The sequence below is a fragment of the Salmo trutta genome, chromosome 6 (genome assembly GCF_901001165.1).
Source record: "Salmo trutta chromosome 6, fSalTru1.1, whole genome shotgun sequence".
Taxonomy (NCBI): domain Eukaryota; kingdom Metazoa; phylum Chordata; class Actinopteri; order Salmoniformes; family Salmonidae; genus Salmo; species Salmo trutta.
Window position 1 is genome coordinate 17,351,760 of NC_042962.1, and position 22,098 is coordinate 17,373,857.

General features: G+C 41.2%; 1 protein-coding gene across 14 annotated transcripts in view; it reads right to left on the bottom strand.

Moving 5' to 3' along the window:
* The window catches only part of LOC115195553 (aspartyl/asparaginyl beta-hydroxylase), a 46,724-nt gene extending 25,047 nt beyond the window's left edge, over nucleotides 1-21,677 (bottom strand). Inside the window, exons 1-7 of one of the 14 annotated variants that reach the window (XM_029755510.1) lie at nucleotides 16,889-17,075; nucleotides 11,948-12,142; nucleotides 9,814-9,882; nucleotides 6,604-6,795; nucleotides 4,746-4,796; nucleotides 3,447-3,494; nucleotides 1,975-2,019 (exon numbers count right to left, since the gene is read on the bottom strand). In XM_029755510.1, coding sequence (XP_029611370.1) covers nucleotides 1,975-2,019; nucleotides 3,447-3,494; nucleotides 4,746-4,796; nucleotides 6,604-6,795; nucleotides 9,814-9,882; nucleotides 11,948-12,142; nucleotides 16,889-16,952 — 664 coding nt within the window. In that variant the 5' untranslated portion in view covers nucleotides 16,953-17,075. Of the gene's footprint in view, nucleotides 1-1,974; nucleotides 2,020-3,425; nucleotides 3,495-4,745; nucleotides 4,797-6,603; nucleotides 6,796-9,813; nucleotides 9,883-10,900; nucleotides 10,992-11,947; nucleotides 12,143-16,888; nucleotides 17,076-21,239 lie in introns of those variants that run through there. The other 13 variants (XM_029755513.1, XM_029755514.1, XM_029755509.1 and 10 more) reach the window with 13 other exon arrangements.
* Nucleotides 21,678-22,098: the final 421 nt, after the last annotated feature.

Genomic DNA, 22,098 nt, shown 5'->3' on the forward strand with positions numbered 1-22,098 from the left:
GCTCGACTAAAACTCTAATTGTAATTTCCCTGCTCTCTTTATTTTCTCCTGATTGAGTATTAATTTCTCAATTTCCAGCTGCAGTCTTTTCTTCTGGAGTTTGAGGACTTCCCTCTGCAGCTTTGCTACTTCTGCATCCAGACTGGATGGCTTGCTTGTCCTGCTATTACAATACATATGACATATTAGAGTTGATCAAATAGCTTTAGGACAATAGGCTAAAACAAGGCTGAGATTGAACATCTACAGTTTTCACCTTGTTGCTGCTGGTACTAAGTTAGCACATTCCGGGTTATTTTCTTATTACATCACATCCATGGTAATAAGTGTTAAAAAAACACACCGACCGGACTAGAGTTCAACATGTGAATCAACATGCTGCACATCTCATGGCGGATGATTCCACAACTCTTCGTGGAGTTGATTCATCCTAACAACTCACTCCAGTCGTTTCAACACCACTAAATCAAACGAATCAAATCACATCAGAAAAACAAGGTTATTCAGATTATGGCACACATTACGTATTAGGATTAGAGGTCGACCGATTATGATTTTTTAACACCGATACCGATACAGATTATTGGAGGACCAAAAAAAGCTAATACCGATTAATAGGCCAATTTTTTTATATATTATATATATATATATATATATATATATATATATATATATATATATATATATATATATTTGTAATAATGACAATTACAACAATACTGAATGAACACTTTTATTTTAACTTAATATAATACATAAATAAAATCAATAGTCTCAAATAAATAATGAAACATGTTCAATTTGGTTTAAATAATGCAAAAACAGTGTTGGAGAAGAAAGTAAAAGTGCAATATGTGCCATGGAAAAAAGCTAACGTTTAAGTTCCTTGCTCAGAACATGACAACATATGAAAGCTGGTGGTTCCTTTTAACATGAGTCTTCAATATTTCCAGTTAAGAGGTTTTAGGTTGTAGTTATTATAGGAATTATAGTACTATTTCTCTCTATACCATTTGTATTTCATATACCTTTGACTATTGGATGTTCTTATAGGCACTTTAGTATTGCCAGCCTAATCTTGGGAGTTGATAGGCTTGAAGTCATAAACAGGGCAATGCTTGAAGCACAGCGAAGAGCTGCTGGCAAACGCAGGAAAGTGCTGTTTGAATGAATGCTTACGAGCCTGCTGCTGTCTACCACCGCTCAGTCAGACTGCTTAATCAAATATCAAATCATAGACTTAATTATAATATAATAAACACACAGAAATACGGGCCTTAGGTCATTATTAATATGGTCAAATCTGGAAACTATAATTTCGAAAACAAAACGTTTATTCTTTCAGTGAAATACGGAAGCGTTCCATATTTTATCTAGGGTGGCATCCCTAAGTCTACATATTGGTGCAACGACAGTGCTTATTTCACGAATGCACTTGCTAAATCATCACCCGTTTGGCGAAATAGGCTGTGATTCGATGATAAATTAACAGGCACCGCATTGATTATAGGCAACGCAGGACAAGCTAGATAAACCAGTAATATCATCAACCATGTGTAGTTAACTAGCGATTATGTTAAGATTGATTGTTTTTTATAAGATAAGTTTAATGCTAGCTAGCAACTTAACTTGGCTCCTTGCTGCACTCGCGTAACAAGTGGTCAGCCTGCCACGCAGTCTCCTCGTGGAGTGCAATGTAATCGGCCATAATCAGCATCCAAAAATACTGATTACCGATTGTTATGAAAACTTGAAATCGGCCCTAATTAAATCGGCCATGCCGATTAATCCGTCGACTAATTAGGATAATCAATCAATCTTAAATTTCATTATCAATACAGCGTTTTGTCATGTTTAATAACCAAGAGGGATGCAAGCAAAGACACAATTCGGTTGTCAGTGCACGTCAGGCAAAACAATCACACACCAACGAAGTTCACTTTCGTCTAACAACCAAATGCAACATGCTGATACCTTTTGTTCTGTTCTTTTTAGAAGCCACCTCTCCAGGACTCTCATCTGATTTGGGAGAGGAAGAACAGTAATAAAACACCAAGGACATTAGAGCTACTTCACAATAAAATTACAGCCATGGTTGATAGAATTCAGGCACCTTTAAAGCTGCAATATGTAACTTTCCGGCGACCCTATTAAATTCACATAGAAATGTGAGTTATAGATCTGACACTTAGCTCTGACACTCATTTAAAGCAAGTCTAAGAAGCGGTAGATCTGTTCTATGTGCCCTATTTCTATGCTTCCCATGCTTAAGTTTTGTTTTTGCATCTTTTACTTTCGGTTTTGTACACCTGCTTCGAACAGGTGAAAATACAATATTTTTGCTTATGTAAAAATTATTGATACACTTGCCTGTTTTGTCACAAACTGAAATTAGGCGAACTATTGGAAGGGCTTCCGAGTGGTGCAGCGGTCTAAGGCACTGCATCTCAGTGCAAGAGGCGTCACTATAGTACCTGGTTCGAATCCAGGCTGCATTGGGAGTCCCATAGGGCGGCACACAATTGGCCCATTTAGGAATAGATTAAAAATGTAACGCAGTAATTAGCGTGAAAATGGTGGAACACATCTACGCAGTTAGGCATATGTGAATTATGTCAGGTATGTGAACGAATGTTATCATAATATGACATTTAGCAGACGCTTTTATCCAAAGCAACTTAGTCATGTGTGCATGCATTTTGCGTATGGGTGATCCTGAGAATGGAACCCACTACCCTGGCGTTACAAGTGCCATGCTCAACCAACTGGGCTACAAAGGACCACAAAGCCTATAAACTACTCACAAGTAAGACAATGGTGAGCTCTACTGTTAAACAACTACTCACACTAGTAGCTTTACAATAGCCACCCTCTTCATCCCCTAACCCAACATCTCTTAAAAATATTGAGAAATTAGACCCAAGTATGTGAAGTCGTCCTGGATGCAAACAAATTTGCTTTAAGGTGACCTGGAGCAGAAGGATGTCTCCATCGTATAGGTGTCAACAGTCATGGGTTTTAGGTCATTAAAAATACTTTCTTTCTCAACAGACATCATTAGCATTAGGCCAATGTACCTCTGACCCTTGTCCATGCCCCACAGAAAGTTTGGGGCATGAATACAGGTGTCATTATAACAACCACTACAGATTCAAAACTCAACGTCTTGAAAGTATGACTGATGATTATATTAATGATAAACCACACGCATATGCAACACACATTACCATTTTCCTGACAGATTAAAACTCAATGAAACTGGACTTAAACTAAATATCAGTTAAAGTACCTTCAGGTTTGACTTTTTTCATAGCATCCACAGGCTTGTTTAAAAAAAACAAAAAAAATGAAGAAAGGAAGAGCTTTTTAGCTTCATCAACGGTCAACAAGAATTGACTCATACAACAGACTCACAACAGACTCACCACCATTAAATAGTAGGCTACCTTTTGTCTTTTCTGTTTTTGGAACAGGAACCTCGACAATATTCTCAGCTGAATTGTTTTCAGGGTACAAAGAGAAACAAAAGTTAAGTGTGTGTCAAATGAAGAAGAAGTGATCATGCTATCCCAGAATGCAAAGTGCATCAATTATACCAAAGTCAACAGTCATTCAGTCGCTGAAAACACATTTAAGTTAATCAAATACGTTGTGCCGCTTTAAAAAAAATAATTATAACAATTTAACATTTATTGTGCCTCTGCCTAGTTCATGGTCTTTCATGTAGGCTTGTTAAAAAAAGTCCAATAAGACCCAAAAGTAACCAAACTATATATTATTATATATATATTTTTAGGAATGAGATCTATTCTGAACAGGGAACAACTTCAAACCCCTAATGAGATCTAATTTTGCCTTACAACAGCCTGTACGAGTTGCAGTTCGTCTTATCCAAGCGGTTAGGAGCATTGGGCCAGTAACCGAACAGTTGCTGGTTCAAATCTCAGAGCCGACTAGATAAAAAAAGAATGGGTGATCCCTGGCTCTGACCCCACTCTTCTGAATGGAGTAAACAGATGAAAAGTGCGATATAAAATTGATGGTAAACAATAATCCAACCTCTATACTCATTTGAACAACAAGTTTAAACTCAGGCCTTAGTTTTGTCTTGTGTGTAGCCAAACAAGACAAAACTATCTTCTCTCTCTTCAAAATGAGAGGCAACAGTGCAACACAAGCTAATTTCAATCACAGTTTTGACCGAGGCGCTGCATGAAGTTAAGAGGCATATGATTTGCTTCTTGGTCAAAACACCACGTGAGTGATACAATATTTCCACGTATGAAGTCTTCTACCTCTGATCCCTGACCGCTGCACTGTCTGTCAAAGGGCTGGTGGTCCATGGTGCTCACGCAAACAGAGCGAAGATCCACAGTCCAGAGAAAGTTGATTCTCACACAAAGTGTACCCATGTCATGCCCACCAGAAATACATTTTCCAATTTAAAACACACGTACGCACACACAACACACACAGACAAAAATTATACTTTTATTCCCAAAGAGAATAAGATCATTCTGGAAAAGAAATTCAAGGAAGATACCTTTTTTCTTGTCCTCTAATTATGTCAAAGGAAAGAAGAACCATTAGCAACCGTGACACATATTTCGACACAGTATGTTTTTGTTGTTGAGGGTTGGTCCATTTACTAGGCAATATTAAGGGTCATGAGGGAGTTTAGCTAAAAACTCCAAATGTAGACCAAAGTCAACACGCACAGGGAGCAACCAGCCGGGAGAATGTACCTTCTTTCAGCGTTTCCTTTTTGGGAGCAGCAACTTTGACCCCTTTTTCGTCTAACATACAAACAAAAACAAAAAAGATATTAGCCACAGCATGGACCATGTCGGAGGGGACTGTACGTGCCCTTTCAAAAGAGTGCAAACTGTGCATCATACCGCAAATATGACACAATCGCTCAATCTATATGAAACAGAAAGAAGTCACTTATTCCTGTCATGATCCACTCCTGTACAAAAGGCATAACACTTCATCGATGCCCATAATCTTTGATAGTGCCCATGTTTGTAGACAGTAGATACTACACATAAAATAGTTTCATCAACACTGATAGTCATATTTATTAGACGGATGCTAAAACTTTACCTCACTACATAACAAACAAAATGCAGTGTTCAGATATTTTACATCAAGATATTAATAGACTAGTACTACATATTGCAATAGGCCTACTTAAAATAGTTTGTTTTCAAAAATGGCCTAAACTCTGGCCTATTGTCCCTCCAGTCTGTGACAGAAATACACCCTCTCCTGGTCACCGTGACCTTCGGTAAAAAAAAAAAAAAACTGAAAACAGAGTCTGAAACCCCTCCGTAAATACTTAGCACACATGGCTTAAAGTCAATGTGGACGACATTCCTAAACTCTGGGGTTCAGGCTGAGCTTTGTGGGGCTGTTTGGCAAGAGATGGGTGAACTTTGGGAACTTCTCTTCAATCCAATAATAGCATGGTGGTTTATTAGCAGTTACAGTTTAACACACATTTCCTTCAAATAGAAATGCAAAAACGCTGCAGAGTTGCAAATTCAGTGGTCATTTGGTCATTCACAATGCATTTGTGCATCATTCCAGCATCACGCCAACAACACACTCAGTGTTAGTCCTTTCCAGATGTAGGCCTAATACCATTGAGTCATAGGAATTTAGACAAAGTAGTCATCCTTGCTAAACTGAATTAACATACTACTGTTGGGAAAAGCGAGACAACTGCTAGACATAGTCTTAGAATAGACAGTGCAAATAGATACAGCATGTTTTGAATGAAGATCACATCACTACAAATAGCCCAGCAAGCTAATCCAAAAAAGATGAACATTGCTGACATAAGGATAGAAAACGGCATGTACTGCAGTATCCAATGTTGCACTGTTAAAAAGATACATGACATCATACTTTTTTGTGAATTAAACTATGAGACACATAAACTGCGAAATACAACGTTATCAGAAGCCTGAACAGTGTTATGTGGATGGTCAGTGGTTGGTTATAAAGATAAAATACTAAATTGACATTTCTGATTAAAGGGAATTACTGTAAGGCTTTTAAGAGTATAGATTAACTGATTACGTTCAAATCCCTTCTTCTTCTTTTTTTACCAATGGTCTAAAAGCAGAAATGACAAATTCAGTTTAACTGGCAAAATTAAAAGATATAATAGCACATAAATGATTAATTCAGCCAGAACAAAGATGTACAAAGAATATGTGCATCACAACGACGATGAGTAGTGCAAAAGCTTAGAAAAAGTGCAAAGCATAAAAGTCCACGCCAATATTCCCAATGACAAGCACCATAGCAGCAAGTCCAAAGTCGAGGAGGACAAAAACATAATATCCTCTTTTCAGACATTCTTTTCAGAGACAATGTCCTTCCTTTGACACGACCAGCGCAATTTTCAATTTCCTCCAGTTAGAGTTGAGGGGTGAGGTGACCTTTGGGTGACCTTAGACCTCACACAGTAGACTAGTCTCGTTCTGCTCCTCATGGATGGGAAGCTAGGAGTGGAACGCTCAGGAGCTTTTGACTACTGATCCTGTAGGTCTAATATAACGCCCTGAACCCCAGCACTGTTCTGGGACATACCAGCATCACCCTCCTCCTCTGCTGTCTCACTCTCTGGATCCTCCACCTTCTCTACGGGAGGAGTGATCACGTCATAGAGAAACGTGAAGAAGCCGTGAAACCAATCTGAGCCCTCCTCGGCTAAAATACTGAAGATTTCCTCTAGGGAATCTGCATTTTCATTAGTAATTTCACCGCCCTCTTTGGTCAAGCCTGACGAGAGAGAGGAAAACAAGGGGGAAGAGAAGAGGAAAGAGAGGATAGAGGATGGAGAGAGGGAAGGGAAGAGAAATGAAGAGAGTGGATGGTAATGCAGGAAAGAGAGAGGCGTATAAGAAGAGCGACAAGAAAATACCCCCTTTAAAAGTTGAGAGTGTAGTTGTCTGAAAGTGTAGAATTTTGAAATGTCGCTGTCAGCTATGGACAGAGGTACTGCAACCAACCCTACTCGGTGTTTTTAGTCAGTCAGGGACAGTCATTAGTCCTTGTCTTTGATTGGTTAAGTCTTTATTAGTCCCTTTATTAGGCCACACAGGACAAGAGCTATTAGGCTAGGCATTATGGGAACGTGAAGTGTCAGTGATGAGCCAGTATTGTAGATACAGAAAGTTTTCAGACCCCTTGACTTTTTCCACACTTTGTTATGTTACAGCCTTATTCTAAAATTTATAAAATAAAAATAAATCCTAAGCAATCTCCACACAATACCCCATAATGACAAAGCGAAAACAGGTTTTAGATTTTTTTGGAAAAATGTATAAAAAAGAAATAAATAATTAAATACCTTATTTACATAAGTATTCAGACCCTTTGCTATGAGACTCGAAATTGAGCTCAGGTGCATCCTGTTTCCATTGGTCACCCTTGAGATGATTCTACAACTTGATTGGAGTCCACCTGAGGTAAATTCAATTGATTTTACATGATTTGTAAAGGCACACACCTGTCTATATAAGGTCCCCCAGTTGACAGTGCATGTCAGAGCAAAAGCCAAGCCATGAGGTCGAAGGAATTGTCTATAGAGCTCCAAGACAGGATTGTAACGAGGCACAGATCTGGTGAAGGGTACCAATACATTTCTGCAGCATTGAAGGTCCCCAAGAACACAGTGGCCTCCATCATTCTTAAATGGCTGAAGTTTGAAACCACCAAGACTCTTCCTAGAGTTGGCTATCCAGCCAAACTGAGCAATCGGAGGAGAAGGGTCTTGTTCAGGAAGGTGACCAAGAAACCAATGGTTACTCTAACAGACCTCTGGAGTTCCTCTGTGGAGATGGGAGGACCTTCCAGAAGGACAACCATCTCTGCAGCACTCCACCAATCATGCCTTTATGGTAGAGTGACCAGACAGAAGCCACTCCTCAGTAAAAGGCACATGACAGCCAAAAGGCACCTAAAGACTCTCAGACCATGAGAAACGATTAGATTATCTGGACTGATGAAACCAAGATTGAACTCTTTGGCCTGAATGCCAAGCGTCACGTATGGAGGAAACCTGGCACCATCCCTACGGTGAAGCATGGTGGTGGCAGCATCATACAGAGAGATCCTTGATGATAACCTGCTCCAGAGTGCTCATAACCTCAGACTGGGGTGAAGGTTCACCTTCCAACAGGACAACAACCTTAAGCTCACAGCCAAGACAACGCAGGAGTGGCTTCAGGACAAGCCTCAATGTCCTTGAGTGGCCCAGCCAGAGCTCAGACTTGAACCCGATCAAACATCTCTGGAGAGACCTGAAAATAGCTGTGCGGCAACACTCCCCATCCAACCTGACAGAGCTTGAGAGGATCTGCAGAGAAGAAAGGGAGAAACTCCCCACATACAGGTGTGCCAAGCTTGTAGCGTTATACCCAAAAAGACTCAAGGCTGTAATCGCTTGAGTAAAGGGTCTGAATACTTAGGTAAAATGTGATTTCATATTTTTTCCCATATTGTTTTGTGAAAAAAAATCTAAAAACCTGTTTTTTTATTTTTTTTCACCTTTATTTAACCAGGTAGGCAAGTTGAGAACAAGTTCTCATTTACAATTGCGACCTGGCCAAGATAAAGCAAAGCAGTTCGACAACATACAACAACACAGAGTTACACATGGAGTAAAACAAATATACAGTCAATAATACAGTAGAACAATAAGTCTATGTACAATGTGAGCAAATGAGGTGAGATAAGGGAGGTAAAGGCAAAAAAAAAGTCCATGGTGGCAAAGTAAATACAATATAGCAAGTAAAACACTGGAATGGTAGATTTGTAGTAGAAGAAAGTGCAAAGTAGAAATAGAGTTAATGGGGTGCAAAGGAGCAAAATCAAATAAATAAAATAAATAAATACAGTAGGGGAAGAGGTAGTTGTTTGGGCTAAATTATAGATGGGCTATGTACAGGTGCAGTGATCTGTGAGCTGCTCTGACAGCTGGTGCTTAAAGCTAGTGAGGGCGATAAGTGTTTCCAGTTTCAGAGATTTTTGTAGTTCGTTCCAGTCATTGGCAGCAGAGAACTGGAAAGAGAGACGGCCAAAGGAGGAATTGGCTTTGGGGGTGACCAGAGAGATATACCTGCTGGAGCGCGTGCTACAGGTGGGTGCTGCTATGGTGACCAGTGAGCGGAGATAAGGGGGGACTTTACCTAGCGGGGTCTTGTAGATGACCTGGAGCCAGTGGGTTTGGCGACGATTATGAAGCGAAGGTTTTTGCTTTGTCATTATGGGGTATTGTGTGTAGATTGTTCCCCCCCATCAATCTAATACATTTTTGAATAAGGCTGTAACCTAACAAAATGTAGAAAAAGTCAAGGGGCCTGAATACTTTCCGAAGGCACTGTACATGCGGCTGGTGGCCAATATTACAATCATAAGCAATATGGTTACGTTGGTTTTCAGCTATATCTCACTACAGAAATGTAGTGTTGTTGCAGCTGTTGTAGGAGTTAAATAATGCTGTGAAGAGGCTGCCAGAGGACTTCAAGCTCTTCTGAGCTGCACACTAAACAAAAGATTTACTTCTGAACAACTGTGTCCAGGAGTACTTTCATGGAACTATTTTTTGATGTGAAGATTCATTCACAGCATCAACAAAAATGTCTGGTTTTAAAGTCACACACTTGAGTTTTTCCCATCTAAGTAAGCTGTTTAGTTGATTGCACTGGTACTCAAACTAAAGAAACCAAGTCAGTCATGCACAAGTAACATTTACTGTAGAGGTCACAAAAAGATCATTATTAAAAATGCACTTGCCGAGTAGTACTTTGGCGTCCTCCACATCGAAGTCACCGTCGCCATCTGCGTCATACGCTGAAAGTTTACCTGCGAAAAGGTCATAGATAGGGTCATGCCATAAAAAACCTTCAGAGTACAGTCCTTTCCACAAATATGCCTATTCTTGGCCTATCCATGAAAATCATTGCGGGACATTAACTTCCTCTGTAATTAGAAACAGTTAACAGATCATTTGCTTTCTTTAATGTGATCCTTTGGGTTTTAGTGATCACTACATGCCAATGAAGTCATGCTATGGTGCTCAAAATGGAACCGTATCATATTTACAGCCCGCATCTCAGCTCTGAATTCTTCTTACATTTCTGAGGGGGACATGGGGGGGTGGGGGGGTGTGGTCAAGGTGATTCTGCTGAACTGCAGCAGTATAGACACACAGTAGACAAAGCAGCAGCCACTCGTCTCTGACTGCACTCTGCAGACATAGCTGTACCACAGACTGACTTCCTGTAGTTACACACACTGCCTGAGTGAGGTCACACAGACCAGTGACTACACACACACAGATTTATTCAGTACGGAGAACTGATCCTTTAAATAATCAGGGAGTTCACAATCACAGTAAAACTAAAACTGTTTGGGAAATTAAGTGAATTTTCTGGTCAAAAGGTTGGGAGGTGAGGGGATAAGAAAATGAAGCTATAAGTAAACCTAAGCGAGTAAGCCTTGTCTTAGCTGAAGTGACCCATAGGCTCATGTTTATGTAGCGTGAGGCAGCATGATGTACAAGTACGCCCCCTGGATAGGACGCTAGTCTGTCGCAGGGCCTTGATGAAATGGAGCTATACTTTCAATTCAAAGAATTCTGAGATATGAGAATGAAGCACTTTCAGTATGAGTCAAAGGTGGATTTACAGTATGGTGCATGCAACATCAGCAAGCCAAGACAAATAAGTTGTTACTGCATATTGTTAAATCATTACTTTGAGGCATATTATAATGTAAACTATTCAGAACTAATAACAGATAGAATTGAATATATTTTTGTGAAGTATGACAGATGGGTTTGAGTTGTTTGGTGATGCATGCAAGCAAAGACCATAAATACCTTGTAAAACCTCTGAAAAGTTAAAAGGGAATTCCTTTGCTCTCGCTGCATGCAAGATTAAGACACACAGGCACATTGTGTTTTTAGGGGTACCATCCAGATCAAAAGTTCATTAAACAGTGTCAGTATTGTGCCTACTTCACACTACACATTAAATTGGTTACTAAATTATTATTTTTTACAAAACCTCTTACTAATATCAGTACTAATTCATCTTTCCCCTTAAATATCTTATTGAAAAGTTAAAACAGTATGTCATGGCTTCCTGTCTGATATGTGTTCCTGTCTAAACCACATACAACATTTCGGTTCCTGTATGAGTCAGAGAAGGCATGAAGTGCTGTTCCTACGTGTCTAGAGTGAGCTATGAGGACAGAACATCATCTAGACCAGTGTTTACCAACTCCAGTCCCCCCCAACTGCACACGTTTCTGTTGTAACCCCAAACAAACTCACCTGATTCAACTCACCCAGAGGGCTTGATGACTAGTTGACAAGCTGAATCAGGTGAGTTTATCCAGGGCTATAACAAAAACATGTGCTGTTGGGGGTACTTGTGAACTGGAGTTGGGAAATACTGGAGTAGAGGGCTATACTCAATTTAGGCTAAACATGTACTGTAGCATACTAACACCCAATGCCCTATATTCTACATGATAGAAAATCCTTACCTGCTCTACACAATATATATCAATACAAACATTTAGTAACGTTGTGCATTCTTATCTTGAGAGATAAAACAAGGCAAGAGTTGTATCAGATAAAGGTTACAGCCTGCCAACACAGTAGTTATTTGTTAAAACAGTAAGCTAATAAAATAATAATAGCATTGGAATTACACTGTGGTTTCTTTGGGATTCATTGACATAAGCGTCACTCCCATTTGGTACCAGGTAGTTACCAATAGGGTTGAATTCTATGAGGTAAGTATTGTTACAGCATAGTGCATTCTTAGTAACATGTAAATACCAGGTACCAGCTTAAACCGGGCTGTAAAATAAAGCCTTACTGTTTATCATAGGAATGAGGGGAGGTCAGGTGACTCACCAATAACGTTGTCATAGTCCACCAGGTCTAACCACACCACGGCCACGGAGCTCCACACCCCCAACAGAGCCAGAACCATGAACCAGGTGAAGATCTTAGTGCCGCTAAAACCACTAGCAGCACCTCCACCCCCACTAGCAATAGCAGCCTCCGCTTTCACACCATTCTTATTCACCACTGCTGCGGGCTTCACCTCTGGAAAAGAAAGAACACAATGAGCATATGTCAATTATTCTGACTGGGGCATAGGGTACTGGACAGATCGCAGTCATTTTGGAAGATGTACTTGCTACGACTGTGTTATGTTGTTTTCTCGCCTAGACATCTTAAGGTGAATGCACTAGTGTAAGTCACTCTGGATAAGGGCATCTGCTAAATGTCTAAAATGTAAATATAATTTGGACTGGACTTTCAGTCATTGTGATTGACAGGACTGAAGGAAACGGGAGCCATTCTTAGTCCAGTGGCCTTCCACAGAAGCTGTGAGTTAGAGCGTGAGCAGATCTGAGTAGAGGACGAGTGAGGGGGATGCTGAAATCCGGTTAGAAAATAACCCTGCCTGGATCAAATGACTGAATGACAGAGGCAGGCAGAAGACTTAAAGGCCCCAGCCCCTGAGTAGTCCGACAGGCTCAACTCAAGGTTGCCCATAGTAGCACCAGGCAAGACAAGCTTTATTATGACAGGTAGTCCAAAAAGTTGTTGTTGTACCTTTGAAATGCAAGATGTCCCAGTATGAAACGTGATATTGGTTAACTAACCTATATCTCTACATGAGGAACAAGGTGTATAAAACACCAAGCGAGATCTGGTTCTCCCTGGTCTGGACCCCCCCCCATTACCTAGACATGTTTAAAGTGAGACCTAGGAGGGGTATTCCACCTCTAATAGTTGAGGGGTAGTCTCAAGTTAGCATACTTCCTAGTGACATAGGCTATTCACACGAGGAAACTCCATAGGTTCGCAGAGAGGTGATGTCTGATGGTATAACTCGACATCATAGGCTCTTGTTCTGGATGTGTAAAGAAAGAAATGTCATACTCTCCACTACAAAATAACTGGTTGATTGCCTAAAGGTCATGCTGGATCCTCGAAAGGTTATAGATTTCTCTCTTGGGTTCTTCAATGAAAAAGTGTATGAAACAGAGATGTAAGATATGACTGCACCGGTCCACAGACCCTAAACCGATCCAAATGTAGCGCGCATCGGTCAGAAAGTCGATTCAAACGTTACGATTCGCCATTTTATTTTGCTCATATTACTTTCTTTCTACCTTCCGAAAATACCTCATCTTTTGTGACAACTTATGCATCCTCTCCTTCAGTGTGGAACTAAGCATGCAACTGTGTGGACAGTCATTGATCTACAAGTCATTTTCCATTACATTTGACATTTTAGGCATTTCGCAGATGCTCTTATCTAGAGAGACTTGCAGTAGTGAGTGCATACATTTTCACAGTGGTGGAAAAAGTACTCAATTGTCATACTTAAGTAGAAGTAAAGATACCTTAATAGAAAATGACTCAAGTGAAAGTCACCCAGTAAAATACTACTTAAGTATCAAGTATACTACTTAAGTATCAAAAGTAAATGGAATTGCTCAAATGTACTTAAGTATCAAAAGTTAAAGTATAAATCATTTCAATTTCCTAATATTAAGCAAGCCAGACGGCACAATTTATTATTTTTTTTATTTACGGATAGCCAGGTGAACACCAACACTCAGACATAATTTACAAACAAAGCATTTGTGTTTAGTGAGTGTGCCAGATCAGAGGCAGTAGGGATGACCAGAGATGTTCTCTTGATAAGTGTGAGAATTGGACCATTTTCCTGTCAAAACGTAATGAGTATTTTTGGGTGTCACGGAAAATGTATGGACCATGTACACCATTTTCTTTAGGAATGTAGTGAAGTAAAAGTTGCCATAAATATAAACAGTAAAGTACAGATACCCCAAAAAAGTTTAACTTTAAAATATTTTTACACCACTGCATTTTCATTTCTACTAGTCCCCCGTGGGAATTGAACCCACAACCCTGGCATTGCAAGTGCCATGCTCTACCAATTGAGCCACATGGGACCATGCCAAACAACCCTAAGGAATATCAGTAGCCTAGTCAAACTGCGCACTGTGCCCAGCTTCGCGCACTGTGCCCAGCTTCGCGCACTTCGCACAGCCTGTTCCTGATCTTGCACATCTGCCTCGCACCTTCAGCATTCAAATTATAAAATGTTTTGCACAATATTAGGCTTTATTAGTTAAGTGACAACCTATGTAAATTTGCCAGGTTATTGTTATCTATTCGCTGTTGAAAATAGATTTTTTTCCGGAATAAAAAGTAAGATACTCTCATCTGGCTATACCTGCTGATCGGGGCTTACAACAGATTTTATTTTGATTGTTCAGGTTCACCATGAGCAATAGTTTTGGTAGTTTTGCTTTAAACAATCAGTGTATATGTTATTTTTAAATATACAGGATAAAGTTGATAATTTCATAACGAGGAATCACTTTTGTGAGGCTCACATTCATGGCCAAAGCGGGAGGAGAAAATAATCTCACTAAAATCTTCCCAACGATCAAAACAATTCAATTTTGAGATGGGGTGAAATCAAAAATGGTGCTATATATTTAATGCCTGTCATAGCTAATCTGTAAGCGATCAATATTGATGCCCCCCCTCTGATAGTGGTAGTGGGGTAGTAGATGCCTAGTCTCCTTTATGGCTCAGATCAGGTACCTACATAGTATACACCATAGACACACACAACAGCTCAGACAGATATAGCTCAGAGAGCTCATGAGCTCCATCAGTAGCAAATTCATTTTGAATGGAAAATGTGTGTTTACAGAACAAATGTTAGTTAGTGCATCATATCGCATCACATCGAACCGAATTAATTTGTTCTCTAATCAAACCAAATAGCACCGAATCGTTTCAAATTAAAACGTATCTTTCCTGTATCGTATCAGAGGCCATGTATCTAGATAAGTATTAAATTGTCTTTAAAAAGAATGATGCACTACTTTGTATTGCCATTTCTGGGAGTGTGATATTCACACACCAAAATAGGCCCATCTCAAACTGGATAAATCAATTAGGTTAACCATATCTAAAATTAGCTTTAGACAGCTTTCATAAACATTGCTCATATGGAAGACAGAGACTGTACACAAGATCTGTAGGATAAGGTGAAACCAACGAGAGGCGTTGCAATAGCTCACTAGAACCAGCTAGGCTTACAATCACAATGTGCCCTTGAGCAAGGCACTTAACCCTAATTGCTCCTGTAAGTCGCTCTGGATAAGAATCTGCTAAATGACAAAAATATGAATTTAAATGTAAGGAGTAGTTGGGACATGGAAACAGTGATTTGTTTCCACAACATAAATATGGACAGTATTCATTCAGTAAATTGCTAAGATAAAACCAGGAATAGAGAGTGATGGTGACAACATAACCGGCAGGGGGGTAGGGAGAGCTGGAGCGAGGAAGATCGAGAGAGTGATGGTGACAACATAACCGGCAGGGGGGTAGGGAGAGCTGGAGCGAGGAAGATCGAGAGAGTGATGGTGACAACATAACCGGCAGGGCGGTAGGGAGAGCTGGAGCGAGGAAGATCGAGAGAGTGATGGTGATGACAACATAACCGGCAGGGGGGTAGGGAGAGCTGGAGCGAGGAAGATCGAGAGAGTGATGGTGACAACATAACCGGCAGGGGGGTAGGGAGAGCTGGAGCGAGGAAGATCGAGAGAGTGATGGTGACAACATAACCGGCAGGGGGGTAGGGAGAGCTGGAGCGAGGAAGATCGAGAGAGTGATGGTGACAATATAACCTGCAGGGGGGTAGGGAGAGCTGGAGCGAGGAAGATCGAGAGAGTGATGGTGACAACATAACCGGCAGGGCGGTAGGGAGAGCTGGAGCGAGGAAGATCGAGAGAGTGATGGTGATGACAACATAACCGGCAGGGGGGTAGGGAGAGCTGGAGCGAGGAAGATCGAGAGAGTGATGGTGACAACATAACCGGCAGGGGGGTAGGGAGAGCTGGAGCAAGGAAGATCGAGAGAGTGATGGTGACAACATAACCGGCAGGGGGGTAGGGAGAGCTGGAGGGAGGAAGATCGAGAGAGTGATGGTGATGACAACATAACCGGCAGGGGGGTAGGGAGAGCTGGAGCGAGGAAGATCGAGAGAGTGATGGTGACAACATAACCGGCAGGGGGGTAGGGAGAGCTAGAGCGAGGAAGATCGAGAGAGTGATGGTGACAACATAACCGGCAGGGGGGTAGGGAGAGCTGGAGCGAGGAAGATCGAGAGAGTGATGGTGACAACATAACCGGCAGGGGGGTAGGGAGAGCTGGAGCGAGGAAGATCGAGAGAGTGATGGTGACAACATAACCGGCAGGGGGGTAGGGAGAGCTGGAGCGAGGAAGATCGAGAGAGAGTGAACAGGTGGTTATTCAACTACTAAAGGCTCCAGAGATACAGGTTTGGAACGAACACACAGCTACCCTAATGTAACTGTAAAAGTTCTAAAGCATTGCTGTATACGAGGTAACACTTTATAGTTACAAGCAATATACAAACATACACTAGCCTAAGTCACAAACAACAACCTAGCCTACATTTGCAACAGTACCCATGCCTCTTGACAAGTCACCATGTTCTATATTCTATATTCTTTAGTCCTTTTGGACTTTTACAAGTAGTTTGAGCTTTTAAATAGCTACCCATTTAGAATAGGTTGCTGGCCAAGGTTGCTCTGTCTACTACCTTTTGTAAAAGCCCTTCGTTACTGCCGACACTATCACACACTGCTCCGTTACCCAAAATGACAACTCAATCCTCACATTGTCGGTTGCCATTCCACATTTCTGAATGAAGCAGTTAAGAAGAACCATTAGCCTATCATTTACAAATTCCCTTGACCCTACCTGGGATTTCTTCAGCCAATATGGCTTCTTCACAGATAAGTTCCTCCATCACAGTTTCCTCCATCAGGTCAGATGAAGTGGGATCCACGATGAGAGAACTCCTCGGTTTTTCCTAGTTTCTGACAAACCCCCCTGCCTGTATCAGTTGTAGAAGTCAGCTGGAACTTGATAAGGCCAAACTGGTCCGGGGAACTATTTTTAGAGCTGTCAAACAAATATGGGGAGGGCATGCCGAGTGTGTGTGTGTGTGTCACTACTCTGCCATAGCCAAATAGGACGGAGGGGGGACTGTGCAGAACGAAGTGCGCACAAAGACAGTGGAGCAGAATTGGCACTTGTCCAAACACAGACAATGTAACAACATGAGAGTTGCCTCTTGAAATGTCTGCATGCTCAACTATCTTTAGAGAGGATCTGCTGCAGAGGTTGAACTTGAACTTCTCTTAAATTTGAGCATGTCATTACACTTCAGCAGGTATTCCCAAACCGGGGTACGCGTACCAATGCCGTCGGGGGTACGCCAAATAAATAGTTTATTCACAATTTCAAACAGTCAACGAGGCTATACATTTGGGTGAGATTTTTCCCCCAATCACGTCCTGACCCAAGAGAGCTCGTATTTTTCTATGGTAGAGTAGGTCAGGGCGTGACTGGGGGGTTTTGTCTAGTGTATTTATTTCTATGTTGGTTTTTGTCTAGTTTAAATTTGCTATGTTGTGTTCTCGGTTGTTTTTTTGATATGATTCCCAATTAGAGGCAATTGGTCATCGTTGTCTCTAATTGGGGATCATATTTAAGTTGTTGTTTTTCCCACTAGTGTTTGTGGGAGATTATTTTGAGTTAGTGCATGTTGTACCTCTTCATCACATTTTTTTTTATATAGTTTATTGTATGTATTGCATAGTTTCACATATAAATAAAGATGTGGAACGATACGCACGCTGCGCCTTGGTCTCGTTCATACGACAACCGTGACACCCCCCCTCCCCCCACCTGAGTAGCTTCGTTTCACTGCCAAAAATCCAATTAAACCATCTAGTGTTCAGTGAAATAACAATGTCAAATACAGGTAGCCTAGTCACATAATTAACATACAATCACATTGACCATTACGCTCTCGTGGGAATTCCACTATCAGTCCTTATGTAGCCAAACGTAGCTGCTGCTCATGTTGGTATCTGTACTGATGGAGCAAAAGCCATGATAGGGAGACATAGCGGAGTGGTAACGCACTTGCAAGCAGTTGCTCCTGCAACTTCCACCGAGAGGCTCTTGGTGCCAAGGGAATGCCTGACAGCTTGAAAGACGTTTTGGCTACAGTGAAAATGGTTAACTTTGTTATTAAAGCAAGGTCCCTGAACTCTCGTGTATTTTCTGCACTATGCAATGATATGGGCAGCGCCATGTAACGCTTTTACAACAAACAGAAGTGTGCTGGTTATCAAGGGACAAAGTATTGACACGTTTTTTTTAAATTGAGAGACGAGCTTAAAGTTCTCTTTACTGACCATTATTTTCACTTGTCTGACCGCTTGCATGATGACGAGTTTCTCACCCGACTGGCCTATCTGGGTGATGTTTTTTCTCACCTGAATGATCTGAATCTAGGATTACAGGAACTCTCTGCAACTATATTCCATGTGCGGGACAAAATTCAGGCTATGATTAAGAAGTTGGAGCTCTTCTCTGTCTGCATTAACAAGGACAACACACAGGTATTTTCGTCATTATATGTTTTTTTTTGTTTGCAAATGAACTCAAGCTTACGGACAATGTCAAATGTGATATAGCAAAGCACCTGAGGTGAGTTGGGTGAGCAATTACGCAGGTACTTTCCCAAAACGGACAACACAAACAACTGGATTCGTTATCTCTTTCATGCCCTGCCTCCAGTCCACTTACCGATATCTGAACAATAGAGCCTCATTGAAATTGCAACAAGCGGTTCTGTGAAAATGTAATTTAATCAGAAGCCACTGCCAGATTTCTGGATAGGGCTGCGCTCAGAGTATCCTGCCTTGGCAAATCGTGCTGTTATTAAGACACTGATGCCCTTTGCAACCACGTACCTATATGAGAGTGGATTCTCGGCCCTCACTAGCATGAAAACTAAATACAGGCACAGACTGCGTGTGGACAATGACTCTGCGAAGGAAGGACTCTCTCCAATACAACCCAACATTGCAGAGTTATGTGCATCCCTTCAAACACACCCTTCTCATTAACCTGTGGTGAGTTATTCACCATTTTCAATGAACAAATAAGGTTTTATATGTAAAATGGTTAAATAAAGAGCAACATTATTGATTATTATTATATTATTATTTGTGACCTGGTCCTATAAGAGCTCTTTGTCACTTCCCACGAACCGGGTTGTGACAAAAACTCACACTCATTCGTATGTTTAATAAATGTATTGTATAGTGTGTGTGTGGCAGGCTTACAATGATGGCAAAAAACAACATTTGAGAGAGCTTTGACCCTGGTGCTAGAGGGGGTACGCAGCTGGACTATAAAACGTTTGGGAACCACTGCACTACAGTATTTAGAGCTTGCTGTAAAAAGAAGTTGCTTAAATGTGTGAACAGGCAGCTCATGAACAGGCAGCTCATGAACAGGCAGCTCATGAACAGGCAGCTCATGAACAGGCAGCTCATGAACAGGCAGCTCATGAACAGGCAGACACACCCCTTTGACTTAACTGTGCACTACACTTCTGTAATAACAGAGTAATAATGTATTGTATCATGTATTGTTTTATGATGTAGGCTGTGTTACCTTTTGTTGTAATGTAATTGTTTTAATCCTGTTTGGACCCTTGGCATCAGCTAACGGAGATCCTAATAAATATTTTTTTAAATACTACAATTTTCTCACTAGATGGGTGGAAAAATGCATTATCGGCTTACAAACTTCCAACAATTGAACCTAGTCTAACATGTTTGATACCATACCTTAAGAGAACGCTGTGCTGTAAGTGGCACTCTCTCGTATGCTTCTAACAATCGGGCACGCAATATGCTAGTTACCATGATACAGAAGCCATCACAGTCAGCATTACATTTTAAATGGTGGTGGACAACTCTAGTATTTTTGGAGTCACCCCCAGACTCCTGCTATCAGTGTCATTGGAAACGACTCTCTCTCGAATCCAATTTGACAAAAATGACCCAAATGATCTAACATTAGCTACAGCTGCAATGTCAATGTGTGCATGCACACTAATGAACTGGTTGATTAATTAGCAATGCATAGAACCGTCTGAAAATCTCCACTAACAAAAATATTCAATATCTTAAGTCAGGAGCCTATTAATGACTCCTTGAATTTTTGGAGTCGACTCCGACTCCCCACCACTATATATTACAGCCCATTACGACAACACCTGACATGTAAGGCTATCCGCTAATCTTAGTTTGTGTTTAACATAATAATATCCTCTATAATAGGTGAGTACATCATGGTAGTAGGTACATAAAAGGCGGCCAAAGGTTTCTTTGGTTTGGGCTACAAGCAGCCATGAAAATGAGGAACTGTCAAGCATGCACAAGCCTTCAAAATATGTCTAGAGGTGGTTGATGTTGCCTTGGCTACAACCATTGGATCCAACCGCTGTCACCCTAGTGTAGACTCAGTGTCTCTACTGCAACACCAGCACTAACAACCCACTGAGTTCACAGCACGACAAACAGGGCCAAGCATTAGCAGGCTATGCCTTTCTATCAGATATTACAATCACAGTACATGCTTACTTTTATGATACTTCAGATAAGCCAAGCAAGTCCGTGCAACTGTAACTGTTATCAGCCACTCACAACACAGGGCACTTTCCACTTGTTTAGACTCAGTGCTCACAATGACACTCTCCAACGATACTCTATGAGGAGTAGACTATTACTCATGTGTTAAACATGTTAGGTAACGCTTTAATGATCCCGGCTGCTTTAAATCACACAAAACCCAGTGCAGAGTTGCACAGGCGTTTTACCAGATCTGCGTGTCCCGGGGACGGTCTGGATGAATTACATGGTGTCCACTGAAGGGAATAATTTGATAACTATGAGAGAAATTCTCCCATATTGCCATACACGTCAACATTATTCATCATCATTTGAGAACAGAGAAACAAAAAGCCTAAACCAACCACCGAAGACAAGAACATTATCTAAGTCTTTGCCTCCTGCTCGTGCAGTTGCATAACTGACAAATAAATATTGAACTGGTTGCAACCTGAAATACTCTTGAGACCAGGTTGTTTAATTAACAAGCTATACTTGCATATTAACCTATAATATAGTTGACTAGATATGCTGTTAGCTAGTTAGTATAGGGATTAGGGAAGGGTACCGACCTTTCTTGGATTGGTTTCTGGAATTCTTCCTTGGAGCCATCGTAAATGCACGGATGCTTACAGTTCAAAGGGTTAGAAATGTTCAAATATTTAGCCTGTACGCCTTCTTGTTCGCTAAATAAAAGTCTGATACCTCCTTATTAGTGAAAGCTTCCTACTGCTGACTATCACAACACAAGTAACGTCCTCATGGATACAGACAAGCTAAAACGTACTAATGGGTGATCTCAAATTCGACCGGGAACGAGGTCAATGGCGGAGTTTCAACCGGATGATTTTTTAGCTGTAATTCTACAGTTTGGACCACTACCGTCCGGAGCGCCTAGAGAATCCGCCTTGAGGGTGTTGATAAATTGCCTGGCCACACGACTCCTTGCTCCAGACAAACGGCACGCCACGCCCACGGACGTACATTTCTTCTACGTAGCGAACTACAGCGCAGCGGAATCATTTCGTGTAAATTGTCAGGCTATTTGATAACAGCAAAAACGTGGCAAAAAAAGGGAACGTGTCCTCTGTCTATCGCGAGATCTTAACAATCAAAGGTTTAGGTGGCTGCTGGCTGGAAACGAGGGGTCCTATCCCCCATCATCAACATTGTATGTATCTTTCCTTTCAGATAGAGGCGGTGGATCTGGGAAGGACAGAGGGGCCTGTATTGTATCTAACCTGAGGGGGGGGGGTCTTCTCCGTGTCGCTGGTGGTGCCTCAGTGTGCTGGGAATTCCTGCAGTATCTTCTGGGGGTCAGATTTTAGGGGATTATAGCAGTTTCCTAGAGAGTAGAATATGGAGAGAGAGAGAAATACTGTACATAGCCCTAATATGACATTTGACATATACACTCACAAGAACTACAGT